The 19,690-nt window shown below is 38.5% G+C and overlaps 1 protein-coding gene across 1 annotated transcript in view; it reads right to left on the bottom strand.

Annotated features, from left to right (window-relative positions):
* Nucleotides 1–19,690, bottom strand: part of Cdh2 (cadherin 2) — a 209,504-nt gene that overhangs the window by 20,319 nt on the left and 169,495 nt on the right. The window contains exons 9-14 of the mRNA XM_078030212.1: nt 19,349–19,534; nt 16,725–16,978; nt 15,303–15,445; nt 11,700–11,933; nt 11,168–11,401; nt 8,779–8,918 (exon numbers count right to left, since the gene is read on the bottom strand). Coding sequence (XP_077886338.1) covers nt 8,779–8,918; nt 11,168–11,401; nt 11,700–11,933; nt 15,303–15,445; nt 16,725–16,978; nt 19,349–19,534 — 1,191 coding nt within the window. The remainder of the gene's footprint in view (nt 1–8,778; nt 8,919–11,167; nt 11,402–11,699; nt 11,934–15,302; nt 15,446–16,724; nt 16,979–19,348; nt 19,535–19,690) is intronic.

The following is a 19,690-nucleotide window of genomic DNA, read 5'->3' as shown; positions in this document are numbered from 1 at the left end:
TGGTGAGCCCTCCATCCTGATTTCAGGCCCGCCTTGTTTTCATCAGCTGTGGAACGTTCTGTCCTGACTGTGTCTAGAACACACTTCCTCTGGCTCAGAAAGATGCAGCTTGTTGCTGGTGGGGTAAAAACTGTTCTTGTAGAACCTCCCTAAAAACTCTCCTCACTCTTGACAACTCACCTGGGTTGGGGACAGACCTGATGCTGATCACTAAACCCATTTATTCCTCTTTCAAATAGTCGCACAGCAAAAATATATTTCCCAGGGACTTGGGAACAGAAGTGATGGGTACCACTTCCAGGGCCTGGCCCCTAAATCCTCCTCCACATCCTGTCGCCAGCCAGTGATTACAAATCCATATGGATGGGGTGGCCTTGGAAACCATGTGTGGAGGTGGAGCTGTGGGCACATGGTGTCCTTGAATGACCATGTGGAACAAAGCTCCCTCCTTCACACCAGATGCCCATGACCTTCCACTCATTTACTATGAGGCAGGCAAGAAACACATTTCAATTAGGTTTCATCATTGAAGTCTTAGTTAATAGTGGTAAGCTATTTTAACTAGTACACCTGGCTAAATATATTTGGGTGGCTAACCCACTTTATTTTCTTTTAAACCCATAATACAGAAAACTATCCTATGGTTTCAGGACTCCTCATAGGAATCTGTTTTTATTATTTCAAAGAGTAATAAGTAGTGTATAATTTAATCAGGGTCTGAAAAACAAACATCTATAAAGTACAGGCTGATAATAAAAACCAGTCAAGCTGGTCCGGCAGAAAAAGAAAGAATTGGCTGGAACATGCTTGTCTTGCTTAAAGAAGAAAGCTTCTATTTAGTTTCTGATAATTGCATCCTGTCAGAACGCAGACCACGTTTCTAGATCTTTCCATTTTTGTAAAGGATTGGGAAACAAGAACTTTATGTGAATTTTTTTTTTCAATTTTTGAATTCCGCTGGCTAAATGAAACACAGCCGTGGGCTGTGTATAAACAGACCTTAGGGTGTGAGCTGTTACTTTTAAGTGACACAGAATCCATCCTTCAGATGTTGGCATCCAAACCATCAGGGTGGCTATCAGGTGCTTTTTCTGGGTGTTCAGACCACCTCAGATGCCTAAACACTAGCCCTGAGCACATCGGTAGAATTTAAGAAATCAAATTTGCGGATTCAGGCAGAGTCCTCACTTCTAGAATGTGCAACCCACCGTGTTCACTAGCCCAAAGGTGGGGGGAAATGGGGCAGCAGAAGGTATGAAAAGATTGACCTGTGATACACTGATGAGAGCCAAGAATCCCAGCGTGGTCAGGAGGAAACTCACACGGGACCTCTAGTTGGCCACTCGGCCCTTCCATCACATCCTGAGCTCTGACAGGGTCAGTTTTAATCTCCTTCGCTAACTCTGCCTGGGGAGATGACAAGCCCTGCTTCCCCAACACTCACACTGCTCCCATGAGTCACCACCCATGGCCCAAAGGGCCTCGGCGTGCATCCACCCATGGCCACTGGGGCTCCCCCACCATGAACCGCAGCACCTTCTGTCATAGACTAAGAGTACCCACAACAGCCTATGGCTCTGGGAACCTTTCCAAGTCCAAGACTGAGAGCAAAAGAAGCTGCTGGGTGTCCTAGAGCCTGCTCCAAGGAGGGGACATGCCCACAGGCTGTGTTTTAATTGTTTTGTTGAACATGAGCTTTGCCCAGGTTGTTCTAAGATGGGGTGAACATACCAGCTTCTTTGGATGCAAGCACAGAAGGATTTAATCATCACTCTGCTACCTGATAACAGTGTGTGCCTACTTTTCTTACTGCTGCGAGTGGAAGTCTAGTGAAATCATGGATGTAATGCACTTAGTACAGTGTCTAACACACAGGGAACGACATATAGCAGCTCTTGCTAACTTGATGAGAATGATGCTGTCTGAGGTCAAGTGATTTAGGTAAGTCTTAAGTGTCCTAAACATCACACAACAGATAAGTGCTTGTTTAATATAAGAACAATCCTAATAAAGTCTAGGCTTCAAAGAGTAAGGAGAAACTGTTTTATGTCCTGGGGCTAAAAGAGGAGGCTCCCAGGGAAGTGAGTGATCAGCTGTATTGTACATTCTCCCTGATTTTATTAGAGCTGCTCCTATGGAAGGAACTAGATGCAGAGATCACTGAGAGCGATACTGTATCTGCAACCAGCCCCACTGGCCAAAAGGGCACTGAAGGACATTTACTAATGAGGGTAATTAAACATGACTCCAAATCCAGCAAAAGGCCTGCTGGTGATAGCAAAGAAGATAAAGAAGAAACCTCGCCCTCTGAAAAGAGACTGGACATTATATTAAAAGTGTCTCACAACAGCCAGATAACTGCTCCTCCAAGGCCAGATTCAAAAAGGGCCCAACCCCGCCTCCTGACCAGAATATCCACAAGTTCTGATGAATGTCTACAACACCCAAGAAAGGAAAAAAAGACACAGGGGAATTGTTCTTTCTTTTCTTAGGCTCATCTTATTTTGCTAAGAAATAAGCAACCTTGTTATGTTAGGTGAAGTAAGCCAAGCTCAGAAGGCCAAGGGTCATATGTTTTCTCTCATATGTGAACACTAGACAGGAAAAAGGAAAAGAAAGATGTGTGTCTGGGGGTCAGAGAATCTCATGAAAATCAAAGGGAGACCAGTAGAAGAAAAGGATGAGGTGGGAAGGGGAGGGAGAAGAGGAAAGTATTAAGGAGTGAATTGGCCAAATTATATTGTTATATGTGGATTGTGTGATACGAATATGTAACAAAAAATCCCGTCATTTTGTATAACTATAATGAGTCAATAAAAATGTGGAAAGATAAAAAAATGGAAATAAAGTAAGGGTTATTTAAAAAAATGGAAATTAGCAACCTTGGCATGGAACTTACGCAGATAGAGATACTAATCAAAGGCAGGGAAGATAAGGACTATCCTGGTGAAGGACTGTTCTGCTCTGATTTCTTTCTAATCAGTTGGCTGCCAATAAGAAGGAAGAATAGGAGTTTCTGCTCAGCCAGTTTCAGTCTGACCTTGAGACGGTGGCTACAGACTTGCCCTTGTGATACCTAACGTCATCCCTTGGTATTTACCAGCTTCCTGAACTGACCTCCGAGCCCCACCAATTCTCCAAAGCTGGATAAGCAAAATGTGGTTAATTCTTATAAGAGAATACTATTCAGTGGTAGTAAAAATGATCCATTAAAAGACTGTCTAGCTCAGACACCAAACAGAAAAGACAGACCTGTGTCTGCTTATTACAAATCCTGTCCACATACTCTGGAATAATTCTCACCCACACCTTGAAGACACATGTGCTCTGTAAAATGATAGTTAAGTGTGATAAAGATTCATTATGACTTGTCTAGAATATAGCATTGCACCAGTCCCATTTCCAAGGACTAAATCTTCAAAATACTAATGAAAAGTATGAATTACAACACATTGCCTAAAAGGTTTAATGCACACCACAAAGAAATAGGATTCCTAACAGGAAGCCACAAATGAATTATGGAATATAGACAGGTAAAGTCTATTTCAGCAAAGCTAGATTTCTCAGGAATTAACCATGATTTTAAGATTTAAAGTAAGAATGTCTCTTTAGACAATGAAGCACTTTACACTTAGGAAAGTAAGACTGTTAATTTTATTTTTCTCTTAAGGAAAAAAAAATAACAGAATCCAACAAAAATCTTAGAAAAAACCTTGAATAATACTCTTACAGAATTGACTTTATCAGGTATCAAGACTTTAGAAAGTGACAATGATTACAACAATATGGTATTAGACCAAAATTAGACAAACTGAGCAAGAAGCTGACCCACAGACCCACACATGTATGATTATTTGCTTTGTGACAATGAACCATGATTACTTTTTTTTTAGTAAATATATCTGGATATTCATAACAAATCCCCAAATTCCTGATCCATATCTTATACTAGATAGAAAATCAATTACAAATATATATAGAAGTTACAAAAGGCAAAATTATAACTACCTATCACAATTACGATAGGTAAAATTATAGAGCTTTAATAAGATAATATAAAGATATTTTGGGGGAATATTCATTACACTGAAATAGATGACAGTTTTCTTCAATAGTATATAAAAACACTAAGCATGACGGGGAAAAATAATAAAGTGGACTTGACTTCATCAAAATTAAAACTTTCTGCTCATCGTAAGACACCATCATAAAGAGAACAAAAGAGTGAGCTACTGAATGAAAAGTTCCTTGCAATGCATTTATCTGACAAAGATTTCATTTCTATAAGAACCTCCTATAAATCAATAAGGACATTCCTATAGAAGAGTAGACAAGCTGAACAGAAACTTCATGAAAGATATCATCACCATGGGGCCTGGTGCAGTGCTGAATGCCTCTAAACCCAGCAAATAAGGAGGCTGAGGTAGGAGGACCACAGATTGGAGGCTAAGCCTCAGCAATTTAGCAAGACCTCGTCTTCACGTAAAAAGATTAAAAAGTCTGGGGATATAGGATGTAATTCAGTGGTACAGTGTTTCAATCCCCAGCACCAAAACAAATGAATAAATAAATATGACAACCAAAATACCAGGACAATCCCAATTAAATCTCAGTAAGACCCATAGCATTAGAGTACCTTAAGTTAAAAAGACTAAAAAAAAAAAAAAAAAAAAAAAACTAAGTGCTAAGGAAGAAGATGTGGGACAATTACAAAATCCATACACTGTGGGAAGGAGAGATGCAAAACTTACAGTTACTCTGGGAAACTGGCAGATCATGCTCACTTTGCACACATGAACAAAGGAGAAATGCACCAAAAAACACATTCACAGCAATGTTCATAGGAGCTTTATTCATAATAACCCAACTGCATATACTCAAAGATCCAGGTGCAATAGAATGATAAGTAATCATCATTCTTAATTTTTACAACAGAATATTATTCCTCAATGGCAAAAAAATGAACTACTTCTACAGACAATATAGAGGAATCTCGTGGGTAGGATGTTGAGTTACGGAAGCCAGCCCCAAATGCGCCAATGCTATCTATTTATATAAAAGTAAAAAATAGGGAGCGCTCATCTATAGCGATGGAAATAATAAAATACTGGTTGCTTTTGGTAGCAGACCTATGATCTGGTTGGAGGTACAGAGGAAGCCCCGTAGGCTCCTGCAAAGGTTGACATGAGTGGTGGGTACATTCAGACCTGCAGGAAGCCTTTTGCTTCTGGCTGGGCTATCTAGAAGGTCATGAGGCTCTTATTCACATTCTAGTGCCAAGAACAAGGCAGACAAGTTACCAAATCACAGTTTTGTGAAACCATTAAGAGAGCTCAGAACAAAATGAGGCCTCTCTGGACGAAAATATAGGACTGGGCAAGCCCTTTCTAGGAGAGAGAGGACTGAGAGCTGCTTTTATCCCTGGAAAGGAATGAAGGGAAGAAAAAAAAAAAAAAGAAAGAAACTGCTGTTAAAAGGTTTAAGGATGAATCACTGAACGTCTGAAGAACACTTCAGTGGTCATGAGTGGACAGGCTTGATGCATCTGTGTCCTAAGGGAACTTGTGCCCTCCATTAACTCCTTCCCATGGACCTCTCTATAGTGCACAAGGGCATTCACCAAAGATTGGGTGCAGGGCCCCAAAAGCGACATGTTCAGGAAGAAGTCTGGATCTGATAAATGCCACAGACGGGATGAGGGTGTTCAGCCAGAGACAGGAAGATGAGGTAGGACAGGGATAACCCACCCTCAGTGAGGGCAGCAACACTGGGATATTGGTAAGTGAATGGATTTCGTGAACCACCTTAGAAGCCGGGGAGGCAGAACCCAGGGTGTACATTCCTAAACTACAAGTTTCATTCTGTTATTCTGAGGTAAAAATTAGATGGATAACAAATGCATTCTACTGTTTTATTACAATTGTCTACAGTGAGGACTTACTTAGGGAAATCAAAACAGAGGACCAAAGACAAGTGGAGGCTCTCGAGCTAAACTAAGATACCATCAATGCACCAAGAAGCTGCAAAGACACCCGAGGAAGACCAGTACTACATAAATTAGCCATGGAATACAATGCAGAGAAAGTTCCAGAACAACCTTCAAGCTGCTTGTTGAGTGGATAGGAAGCAACACATTCATGCCCAGGAGTTTATGTGGGAGCCTGCGAAACTTGAAAGATCAGGAAAGGGAGAGGTTGAAGATTTATGATGTTAATTTTAAGAAATCTTCATATTCTGCTTCATAAATTCCAAAGACACAAAACAGCAGTAAGTTAATGTTTCGTTGAGGTTTTATTCAGGTTGGTCAGGCATCATTATACTCCCAAATGCAGAGAACGGCACTTTTCCAAGGGACAAGTGCTTGCCCAGATGACTTGGGAAGGAAATTGGAACTGGATCGGTAATTAGATCTTGAGCCAGTAGTCTGACTCCTAGAGGCCCGTGCCTTTTATTTTTCTGAATTATTCTGTATCCCCTTCCCTCACAGGTTCAGTTGTACCATCTGATCTCAAGCATCATTCTGAGTGGGTGAAGTCAATAAAATAAATACATCTTTCCTGAAATAATTACAAGAAACCCTTATTAAACTATTTGTTGAAAGAATTGACGTGGAAGGGAGAAAAGGATTCAGATCAGGTGACTCAGGTAACCTGGTCCACACTCTAAGATGCTGGGAACTATTTTGGTCCTGCCTCTGGACCATTTTTTTTTTTTTTTTTTTTTTTTTGCAGAATCTAGTTATTACTGGGGGCCTTGCAGTAATTACTATTTTTACTGAAGCTTCATTGAGTTGGTTTTAGGTTTATGCCTTGACATGAAAAAATAAAATAATGAAAATAGAGGGTTTCTGAGAGAATGTGATCAATATACATTTGTCGATCTTGAATACAGCCCAGGAAAGCAAAAAGGATAGATTAAGAATTAAGCCAAACATGAATTTTAAAATTCAAAGTCATTTATAAGGAAGAAACCCTGGGGTATATTTATAGAGCCATTTTAATTAGTCAGCATTCAAAACAACTTTATACGCTTGAGTCAAGTTTTCAACATATTTTGAACCGGCATCTCTTCTAAATGAGAGAGTGGAGGTATTGTAAACTAAGCAAATGAGAAAATGTGAGTTTCAGTCCTGGCCATGAAAGTTACAAACTGGGAACAAATCACACAATTTTGTGCAAATATAAAAGGGTTAAAACAAGGATTAAACATAAGGGAGGGTATGAGCATGCTCTAAAAAAACACAAAGTGATGTATTATTTCCTCAAAGGAATGAAAAAGCAAAAGAAACAATAAGTTTGTGAACATTTGCTTTTATTCAAGTCTACAGCCCTACTGATGATGTCTACCCATATATTTAAGACAAAGTACAATCTGATTTACTGATAACAATACAAAACCCAAGAATTCTGAGTTCTTTTCAGATTGCTATTGCTGGCTTTTGTTTTAGTAAGTAGAAATGACCAAGCTATCAAATGTATCTAGGGCACACTAGTCCTAATGATTTCTCTTGGCTTACATTAATATCTTCAGATAATTTCAAGAGCAAGTATATCAGAGCAGTCAAGTTATAACATATAGTATATAGTTTAGTCAGTGACATCAGAGAAACCTAAACTAAAATCCTCCATGTGTTACTTCCTGTTTTTTAGAATCGAACTTAGGCTTAGTTTTCTATCACTAAAAATATTCATAGTAACAACACAGGTTTTAAAGATTTAAAAGAATGACATTTAGTGTATTCAGCAGAATGTCTGGTATGTAGTATAGAACTAATAATGGTTAGCTATTAAAATGTCTAAAATGTTGTTTCTGAACACACAAAGGTGTTTGTTTTCCACGAATTGGTAATTTTCATCCTTTAAATGGGTTGCAGTTCCACAGGTACACGGTGATTTCTGAAGCTTTTGTGATTTGATAGCAAGAAGGAAATTTTGACTGCTATTGAAACAACCATGAGCTAGACACCGTGATAGACACTATGGACACAAAGATGGCCTATGTTGTCCTTAACTTCAAATATTTCTCTGCGTGTGTAAGACCCTTGAAGGCAAATATCTGTTGGTTCTTCCCACCTCTGTATCATCTGAGATTAAAATCATGCCTGGAATACTAACTTTGCTTAGTAAATGGTTTGGAAGGAATAGGTTTAGTGCTTTTTCTACCTTACACACAAATATCTAGATCTCAAGGTAAAAACTACTTTCAGTTATATTTCAAATGACTAAATAAAAACTGCGAAGAAAAATATTTTCATTCGTACATCTATTACAGGAATTGGGTTTAAATTCCAGGTTCCTGGAATCACCACTAGTGATTTTCTTACAGAATAAATACAACGACATTTGGGGCTTTCAAAAAATTCAATAAATGTGTGGCACACAGAAAAGAATTCATCAACTGACTGATTCTGGGACAACAGAAAAGAAACCTGATGCCATTTTTTCTTTCCCCATGTATGAACCCTTTCCCCACCATTTAATCCATCTGGTCATAAAATTTCCTTTTAAAGATTCAAAATATTGGGGCTGGAGTTGTGGCTCAGCAGTAGAGTGCTTGCCCAACAGTACGTGCGAGGCCCTGCGTTCAATCCTCAGCACCACATAAAAATAAGTCAGTAAAATAAAGGTATTTGTCCAACTACAACTAAAAATTAAATATTAAAAAAGAAAAGAGTTGAACTCGCCTTTCCCATATCTTCCATCTTCAGTTAACAGCAAGTGTAGAATGGATATAACAAACAAACAAACAAACAAACAAAATATTCAAAATATTGCTCACCTGGTCTTCTTCTCCTCCACCTTCTTCATCGTATTTTAAAATATTATCTCTTACGTCATCCTCTGGATCAATTAAAAGTTGTTTGGCCTGGCGTTCTTTATCCCGGCGTTTCATCCATACCACAAACATCAGAACGAGGACTAGATAGGAACACAGTAATTGCATCATTTGGAAGTCAGAGCTATCTAATCATGTCTGCAACACTAATAATTTATATATAAAAGGGTCAAAGGCTTGTAATCCATTTCCTACCCTATTACTTATTTCTGGCCTCATAGACTTAAAGAAACAAGTCAAGGCAGGACTGAGCGTTGGGTTCAGTTTGTGCACTTGGGCTCTATGATCTGGCGTCCTGCAAACCCTCTGGGTAAACATCTCTTTCCTCAGTTTCATTATCCATGCATGGGGACAGTATCATTTTTGGTCTTCATGTTGGCCTTAATACTTCAGATACTTTTAACATAATACTTCATAAATTCTGAAGACACAAAATAGCAGTAAGATAAATTATGACACTGCTTAATGCAGATTAGTCTCTCATCATTATAATTCTAAATTCACAGAAAATGGCACTTCTGCAGGGCATGGTGGTGGACACCTGTAATCCTAGTGGCTCAGGAGTCTGAGATGGGAGGATTGTGAGTTCAAAGCCAGCCTCAGCAATGGCAAGGCACTTAGCAACTCAGTAAGACCCTGTCTCTAAATAAAATACAAAATAGGGATGGGGTGTGGCTCAGTGGTTGAGTGCCTCTGAGTTCAATCCCTGGTATAAAAAAAAAGGTACTTCTCTGGTGTGACAAGGTGACAAGTGCTTGTTTAGATGACTTGGGTAAAAAATTGAAGCTAGATCAGGAATAGCATCTTGAGATTTTCCTTGACTCCCAAGGGCTGTGTTTTCCTGCCACACTATTCTGCATTTTCTGTTCTATCAAAACGCATGTTTCAGCTAAGAAGGCTAGGGGATCAGTTTGAGCACTGAAATAATATTAGGCTTTCATGCTTCACACTTATGTGCCAGGACTGGAACCATAAATTTTCCAGAGTTGATGTTAAAATCAGCACCAATTCATTTTCCTTCAAAATGCCACAGTCACTTCTCCATGCCTCAATCCATCATACCTAAGTCTCTCTTGATAAGGCTGGCATCTACGCCACGTTTCAGTGGAAAGTGAAACTCGTCCCTAAGTGCACATCTAGGAATGAGCTCTGTCTAAAATCTGAGGGTATCGGTTTACATCCTGAAACAAAAGATTTAATGACTCCTATTTGAGCACATTTTTATTATTGGCCATAAAAGTAAATATCCTCCTTTTAAAGCCAGATACATGATCTCATTTGCCATTGTTCCAGGGCTAAATCTAGCAAGTGGATTATTAGTATAGCATGCAGGTTTCAAATTATAGCCAAAGTAGTCTCCACACAGGAAGTAAAAAATGCTCAGGCTTCTATAGTAATTGCTTAGAATAAAGGGACAGAATTCTAAATTACCAGAACACTTGTAAATGGAGGAAACATAAAAGAAATGGCCAACATTTTCAAGAAAGTGATTGGTGCATAAGCATGATCGCACAATAAACTAAGTCCTGCTGCTATTCCACAATAAAACACAAGGCCCAGGAAATTTCTTCTTTTAACCTGCATGCTTAGAAGTGGTTCCTAAAGTACTTTCCAGTGGTTAATTTCTTGCATTCCACTGAACCAAAGATTGCCAAGTATCTTAAAAAGGAGCAATTCCTTAATCTATACTTCCTCTAAAGACAGACAATTTATTGAGCTGTGTAATCATTTCTATTATCAAATGTGCTGTGTGTGAAGTACAATCTCTCACTATTTGGTGCAGCCCTTCAGAAACAAATACCTTGATCCTCGCATGACTGGAGCAGGCTGCTGACTGTGCTTTGTAAGGAGGAAAGTGAAGGAAAGCAATATACTTATTTTCCTAAATCATCAACCACATGCCATAAATTCATACTCAAATCATAAGATAAGTGCTCAACCTTGGGACTGTTTAACATTTTTCTATGAAAAGAGTTTTACAGCTCCCCAAGCAATCAGCATCAGAAAATGGCAAGAGGGCATGGAAGAAGTATTCTGGGGAGGCTTGTTGCAAACCTGTAAGTGCTTGGAAGAATGCTCCAAGGCTTTCCATTCTCAGGTGAACTTGGCAGTCCTGTTTATGACTGAAGAGGCAATGCTCAGAGGTCAAGGAAAGCTTATTCCCAAGACAATGCTCAGAGGTCAAGGAGAGCTTACTCCCAAGTCAAGGCAGGACTGAGCATTGGGTTCATTCAGTTGGTGACCACTTAGGTTACTTTGTAGGGTAAGTTCCTTTGCTGAACATCCCAGAAGCCAAAGGAATTAACATCTAAGAGACGACACTAGTACTCACTGAGGAGGATGATGATACACAGCAGGATGGCGATGATGGCCCCTGTGCCAAGCCCTGCACCCACGATCCGGTCCACATCTGTGCAGTCTCCATTTGAGTCACACTGGCAAACCTTCACTCGGAGGATGGAAATATTGGACTTGGGAGGATTACCAGAATCTGTGATTATGATGGGAACTTCATAGATCCCAGCTTCAAGAAATTTGATCTTTAAATTGAGCTGAGCAAAATCACCTGTACAAAAAGAGAAAAAATACAGTTTGATAATCAATACCTAATGCAACAAAAACACAGTCTTTTCCAGAATGTGTCTCCTACCTGACTGTCTACATAAAGAGAATCACAATGCTGCTGCATTATGAAAACACTTTTTTTTTTGGCTTCAAGAGCTCTTAATATTTTACTTAAACTTTAAGTAGCTTTTAGAATATATTTAATGAGAAGATTATGAAGCACGTAAAAATTAACTTTTCATACCAGGTTTCAAAACCTCTCAACTGCACATATATTCAAATAATTAACCTGTTCTTACCATTAAGCCGAGTGATGGTCCAATTTCTCTTAATAGTCACAGGAGATAAAGGAAGATCAAAAGCAAATGGTCCAGCATTTGGATCGATGTCATAATCAAGTGCTGTGATGTTAATTGAATTGGGGTCTGGAGTTTCACAAGTCTCTGCCTCTTGAGGTAACACTTGAGGAGCATTGTCATTAATATCAAGTAAATAGATTTGCAGCGTTCCTGTTCCACTCATAGGAGGAATTCCTAAAAAGGGAGGAAAAATTACAATGGATGCTGAACAGTTCTCTCCAATAAGTCTCAATTACAGTGAAATTCTCAAACGTCTAGCCTTCTTGCCCTAATCACTGTGTTACCCTGGAAAAATCTAGTTGTCACAGTATCTGAATGGACTGTTTCAGAACAACTCCACTTCTTTCTTCCCTCTTGGCATGACCTTGAACTGCCATGCTACTGTGTAGGGAGTGAGCATGGTGACGACAGGGCTCTATGGGATCCCACACTTTTCCTGGCCCTATTGTCCATTACTTAGGGTCTGTGCACATCACACTCCTCCAGGCACTGTGTGGAATGTCAGGTAAGCAGGACAAAGGCTCAAGAGTTTGTGGACCCTAGCCTTTGGATGGAGAACTAAGACATGTGTGCATGAAAGAACACAAGAGTGCTTTGAAAGCTCAAAAATGGCTCTGACCTAATACGATACACTACAGACAAATAATACAGAACCACAGGTCTCATTTGGGGAAGGAACATCTCAGGGGAGAGAAGTGATAGTTATTGATCAGTCAACTACTTAGAAAGATCGGATGGCTTTCTTTGTATTATTTTGTTGTAATCCAACAAAGCAGGTTTGAACAGATGAGGAACCTTGGTCTCTATAAATTGCTCATGGCTTCATACTATTATATATAAGTGGATTGTTACTAAAGGTTGCTCTGCCTGGCCCCAAATCCATTCTCATTCCACTATAAAATGTCTTTACCATCTCACATGATAATTCGGTCTTCTGCCCATATTATAAATATTCATGCATAAATAATAAATAATATGTATATAAAATAGTTTATTAATAGTAGTACATATTGAAGCCCAGAGATTTAGATGACCTGCTCAGGGTAATGCAATGAGGAAGGTACACATGCACATGTCATTCTGAGCTGGGAATAAGTAAAAATCTATACCACCCTCTGTGAAGAATATCACAGTTCTGAGAACACAGAGAACTTAGGGTGGAAGGCAGGGTGTCTGTTCCAATTTCCCAATACTGTCACCACCACTATGATATTTGACAGTTTGAAGAACTTTTACATTCATTATCACATGTAAGATTACTTAACTCTTACAACAACTTTATAGAATAAGCAACAGTCACACAATTTAATAATAATGAAACCACGGCACAGAGAGAATATAAGAACTCGCCCAATCATTATGGAGCAGAACTGAGGCTCTATATCCAACTTTGTGATTTAAATTGAAATGCACATGCAAAGTGTCCCGGCTATGTAGACTGAAAGCTCACTTCTCTCTCATATCAAATAACCTTCCAATTAGAACAAAAAATCACCTGGGTGAATGAAAAACCTGGCAGGCACTTACAACCAACATACATGTCACTTTACATGTAAATCTTTATATCACAACATTATGGTTCAAGATACATTATTTTAAGTTCTAATGTAGACGACAGCTACTATTTCCATGCAACGAGGAAGCATAAGACACACTAGTGCTCAGAAAAATCAAGAGACAAATGTTTTGCATGCAGGAGCTAGAGCAAAATAAGGGGGAACGGTGGTAGGGGACCAGATATCATAAAGACATAGGGAAGGTCAGTGGAGTAGAAGAAGGAGATCGAGATAGAAGGAGGAGGAATGGGAAAAGGGAAGAGATGTGGAATGATTTAACAAAAATCACACCATGTGCATAAATATAAATATACCAGAAGAATTCCACGTTTATGTAGAAAGCACCCACCAAAAGTAAATAAATAAGCAAGTGAAAGGAAGAAGGAGAATAGGGGGAAAGAAAGGAAAGAGGGAAGTTGGAGAGGATGGGAACAAAAATGGAATAAATTCCATGGGTATGATTTTGTCAACATGAACTCAATTGCATAAATATAATGCTCCAAAGGAAAAAGACCTCCAAAGCAATGCTCTGAGGTACACTGGCCGAGGCTATTTCTACAGAGGTCCAACTCTCAACATTTGAACAGTCATGTCTCATTAGAAAAGATAAGAAATAGTGTTTTGGCTCTGTCGCCACATGGATTTCCTTCAGACCTCAATCTCATTGAATCTTATTATACAAGATTTGGAAACGTTCATAGAGATAGGTCTTATCAAAAGTGTTGACAGGCAATGTTTTTCAAATGGCACATCCTGCCCGCCAATTTAAAGGTTATTTTTATTAAACATTCCCATTACAGAATAACACTAAAATATTTTAAAACATGGTTGTGATTCAGTTTTGAAACCACTCAAAAATAGAAGAAATGTTTATTGAAGTGGTAAGTTTGTGCCAGGTACAATTTTCTATGTAGAAGTCATTCTATTTCCCTCAAAACATTACAGAGTGAATACCATTATGTGTATTTACCAACAAAAACATCAGGAAAAAAAAAGAGATTAAACCCCATCACCAATCATGTGCTAAGACAGTCGGAGAGGTGGAGATAGGCCCTGGGGATCAGGCAGAATTCCAGAGCTTCCATTCTCAAGCACATGTTAAACTGAATGCTAACAAAACCAGAAAGTTCATCATCAAGTTTCATACGTTCCTTTTATATTAGATATCTAAAAAAGGTGGATTACCTATATATCTCAACCAACTGAAACCTAGCAGAGATCCGCAAAAGAAAATACGAAAGGTGTCAATTCTAAAATCCAACACCCTAATGCTCACACTCTCACTTCTCTCAATTTACACCCTAAATTAAGAGCTTCCTGATGCATGGCACACAATGGCGGAGAGTCAGAAATAGGACAATTGCTACAGACACACATACTGATGGCAGTAAACAGATTGACTCCAAGAAATATAAAAAGACCAAATCAAAAAGCACAGAGACTCTCGGGTGTGGTGGTGCACTCCTGTAATCCCAGTGGCTTGGGAGGCTGAAGCAGGAGGATAGCAAGTTCAAAGCCAGTCTCAGCAAAAACGTGAGGTGCTAAGCAATTCAGTGAGAACTTGTCTCTAAATAAAATATAAATAGGGCTGGGGATGTGGCTCAGTGGTCAAGTGCCCCAGAGTTCTATCCCCAGTACTTGAAACAACAACAAAAACAACCACAAAAACACAGAGTCTGGGGACACTGATGGTTGACTGGAGGTGCAGTAAATCAGGTATCAAAGTGTGGCAGGGCAGAACAGGAATGTTCATAATCAGTATACCAGGCTACCATGGAAGGTATGCAGCTAGAGAACATTCATTAGACACAAGAAGGTCCACAAGGAAATGATTTTTTTTTTAAAATTGGGGCCTAAGAGCAATAAAGGTCCATTTTCTAGTCAATATGGTATTATAGAAAATCTTGGTTTGTATGCATGTATGATGAGGCTCTACTCTCTTTAACCAATGTACAGGATAATACCACAAATATATTTAATTACATACCATTGTCAGAAGCAAGGAAAGTAGCATTATATATATTGTTTTTCACATTTGGCGATTCTCTGTCCAAAACAGCAATTGTAGTGATTTGGCCATTCACAGGATCTATTTTTAGCCAATTGGCAGGATCAGATAATTTTGTGTATCTACAAAATGAAAGTGCAGTAAGTTTAATTTTTTTTGATGTGAAGCTTAAAAGATAACACATATTTTACAGGTTTAATTGCAAAAATACAACCAGCTCATTAACTTGCATTTTTGTAGATGATGGTTAGAAATAGAGCTTTAACATGGAAAATATTTCTGTGGCAGTGATTTTGGGAGGTACATAAAGGTTGTGTTTGGTCAGTCATGCAGGAAACATTCCATAGATATTTGAGGTACAAGACAAAGAGCATAATCTCCCTAGTGTGCATTAAGGTAGTTTGGACAGATTTCAATGGAGGTTCTTGTCTACTTCAACACATATAAAATGTGCAGATAAACGGCTCAAATATACTTTCCAAATAAGCAGTAGATCTAATATATAGGACTTAGGAGAAATTATAAAAGAAATTGAATTTGATAACTCAGACCACTCCTAATTGGTTTCACCACCTTATCATGGCAGAGATGAATCTCACTGAATAGATCTCTTATAATTCCATTCCTACTAGGATCTCCCACACTGGGCCAAGCTTCTGAGCTATAGCCTTTCAAACAAGTCCCACAAGCTCCAGTTTGTATGAGCAGAGTGATCGGCTTAAATTCTATTTTTACTGGAGGTAGGAGGTGAACATTTCAAGGTCAGATAACCAATGCACAGTTTGGAAGAATGTGCTATATTCTGAGAAGTAAAAATTGTAGAATTTCAATACAACTATTAATTAACTATTTAAGTATCTTGGTGTCAATGTATGAAGAAATAGAGTATAAATGCAGTTATCTGTTAACTTCAGTTTGAAAGAAAGTTAAATAATAAATTGCCAGCTAATTTTAAGAATTACCATCATGAGCTACAGATAACAGTTTCATGGGGTGTGCTTTGCCCGTCATCTATTCATTTACCAGGAAGGACAAATTAGATTTTGCTGAGGTTGGAAATCTTCACAGATACATTTTATAAGTTCACTGCACAGGTAAGGAATAAAAATAATTAGCTCCTAGATTTTGGTTTGGGCATAAGTTTCATTTTCTTCCCGACATGAAGGAGAGATAAATGTCATAAGCTTCTGAAAGTTCTCTATTTACTGACTGTACAACTTTTTGAGGTGTTCAATTTAAAAGCACAGGCTAAATAATTACCTTCTCTTAAAAAAGGAAAAGGGTAAAAATAAACAAAGGAATTTTTTTTTCTTCAATTGATACACAAATGGTAAATTAAATTTTATGCATGACACAGAATAGAATGTAAATTATAAAAATACCATAAGCAACATTTCATACCTAATATTCTGCTGCATATATCGATCTGGGTCCTGAGCAGTGAACGTTGTCAACATGGTACCTGCGTGAAGACCTTCTTCTTGGCGAATGATCTTGGGATTGGGGGCAAAATAAGGGTTTTCATTTACATCGATAACTGTGACAGACACAGTTGCGGTGGACTGAGGTGGGTGCTGGATTCCTTTGGCTAATGGCACTTGATTTTCTGCAGCAACAGTAAGGACAAACATCCTATTTGTTTCAAAGTCGATTGGCTGGAAAAAGAAAAGATAAAAAGAAAATCATACTTTTCAGAACTAAGAATATTTACATTCTGTGCTTCATTCTATTAATTCCATTTCTCAAACTTTAATTTTTTTTTTTTAATTCACTGCACAGTGAAGTTCCTCTCAACTTTCTGGAAAATATGCCTTAGCCTGGTCAATGACTGAAATACTTATGCAACTTTAAGCTACTTATAAATCTTGGGTACTTCAAAGATTTACGTTTACCAAATAATGTGCATTACTGCTGCATGGATTTATTTATTTAGGTATATCTAAACCGTGATTATTTTTAAAAATAGCATTGTGGATCAAAAATACCAACTAATATGAAGTCAGATAAGAGCATCGGGTCTGCACTCTCAGACACTGGTATAAGATCAGTCCTCATCCAAGGAAGCTTTCCCCAGTCTATGATATATTGAAAAACAAACAAATAAAAACCCCAGGAAATCTGGTCTTTTTTCATAAAGCTGAAATTTATGAATAGTTTAAGTATATTCCATAATTTGAAGTATAATTTGAAATACAAATGTGTACATACACACACTTCCTTTTAAAATAAAAGTGATTTTTTTGGTGGAAGGCTTCCCCCCCCCCCCTTATTTAGCAAACTAAAATAATTTTGAGTGTTTTACTGGTCTGTAAAAATCACAAATCTAAGGACAACAATCAAGATTAATGCAATGCACAAATAACCCTTTTTATAAATATTTACTTCCAAAGTCCCATTGAATTCCATATCAGGTACAACCAGAAGAATGGGGAGTTATACTCTTTATATGTATAATGTGTCAACATACATTCTACAGTCATATATAACTAATAAGTAAAAACAAAAAAATACAAAAAACAAAGTCCCATTGAATCCTGCCGTCACAAGAATGTTATGGGAATCAAGTGACCAAATGGAACTTTCCCTTAATCTCCCTTGATCAGCTTTTAGTGAAGATGCAAACAGGCAGAACTGTATGGTAATAACAGGGAAAGAAAGGACACAGGGAATCTAGAACCTTGATGGTAGCCCAAGAATGATCAAGAGCTGCAGGTCACGAAAAAGCTACATCATTAGCATCAACTGTACCAGTTTCTTAACCTAGATCACTTCCTCACATTTTGAAACACGGTTTTCTTCTCTCACTCCCAAGTCCCCAGCTCAACTTTCCTTTCCTCAAGTGTTTCCAACAAGACAGAGAAGAAGCCAGAAAAGAAGCCTGCAGTATCTTGAGGGATCGCATGAACCACTCCACTGTCCTGTCGTGACATTTATCTGTGCTTCCTGGCATCGGCACAGTTCTGAGTTCTTCAAAGCATACAAAAGTCATTCATCCCTCACAAAAGTGCCATGACTTAGGTGCTGTCATCACCGCCCCACTTTGTGCATGAGGAATTTGAGGTTAACAGAGGTTAAATAACCAGCCATGGCCACACAAGTGTCAAGAGCAGAGCTGGAATTTGAACACAGACAACTGGGTTCTGGGAGTGGTGCTCTTGATCACGAAGTTTCAAAACCACATCTCAGTCGACTCAGGCACATGTAGTACATGGTTGTGGGCAACTGGCACTGTGATGCACATTTCCCTGTGAAGCCAACACCTGGGTGTACTTACAAACTAAGAGTGTTTAGGTAAGAGGCAGAGTAATATATTTCTTCACTGGGTAGGGATGATCAGCGGAACCAACTCATACATTACAGCTATGCATCATTATACCTGAAGAACATTCCCTCTGCATTTGGCACCAAATTGTTTTGTTTGGAGTCCTCTCTTTTTCTCTCTTTTGTCAATTAAAAATAGAAGAATCGGTTTCTTGAAGTTTTGAAAAAAAAATTATTTAAAATAGCAATGTAAACACAAGATCTTTTTAAAACATAGGTTCTTTTCTTGCCTGATCATTCCATGTTACTTATGTGATATTTTCTGGTTCACTCCCTACCTCCCAATATTTTCAACAGCTGTAACCACAAGGAACGTAGGTGTGGTGCATCATTTTTCACAGGTAACAACTGAGGATCAGAACTTACAGATGTAAAATATCATTAACATATAATTACATTGATAATCAGTGTTGTTGAGGTCAGTCTCGTCTTCAGATTGGTAAGTCTGTCCAAACTGATTTTATGTATGATTTAAAAAAAAAAAATCTAAGTCCAATGACAATGGGAATACCTTTGCTGGCCTCAACCGCAGCATAAATTAAACCATAACACCTAACCTACCAAATAAATATGAATTTCAGATTTAGAGATGTTTTGGGGGAAAAAAAGATCCTACGATTTAATAGCAAAATGATACAGTGGGGGCAAATCTACTGCTCACTGCCAAGAGGCTGTCAGAGATCAAGGCCCCGAAGAACACTTACTTTTACCACGGTGACTAACCCGTCGTTGCTGTTAGGGTCTGTCTGAATGGCAAACCTTCCTGTAGGATCTCCACCACTGATTCTGTACACTGCATTCCAGGCTGGCGTATGGGGCTGATCTTTATCAGTCACCGTTAAATTAGCTACAATGACATCCACCCTGTTTTCAGGTACTTCACCATAGAACTACAAGAAAGACAGATGTCAGTCAGAGGAGTGACGTGGACCAGTGGAGGACAAGTTGTCTTGACAAACACACCACCCAGATTTAACTGCTCCATTAAATCTTAATTATCTACACTAAATGGGGAGATTGGTAATGCAGGTAATCATAGAATTTAG

This window comes from Ictidomys tridecemlineatus, chromosome 13 (assembly GCF_052094955.1).
Source record: "Ictidomys tridecemlineatus isolate mIctTri1 chromosome 13, mIctTri1.hap1, whole genome shotgun sequence".
Classification (NCBI taxonomy): Eukaryota; Metazoa; Chordata; class Mammalia; order Rodentia; family Sciuridae; genus Ictidomys; species Ictidomys tridecemlineatus.
The sequence above is the reverse complement of the archived record's forward strand: the minus strand, read 5'-3'. Positions and strand labels throughout refer to the sequence as shown.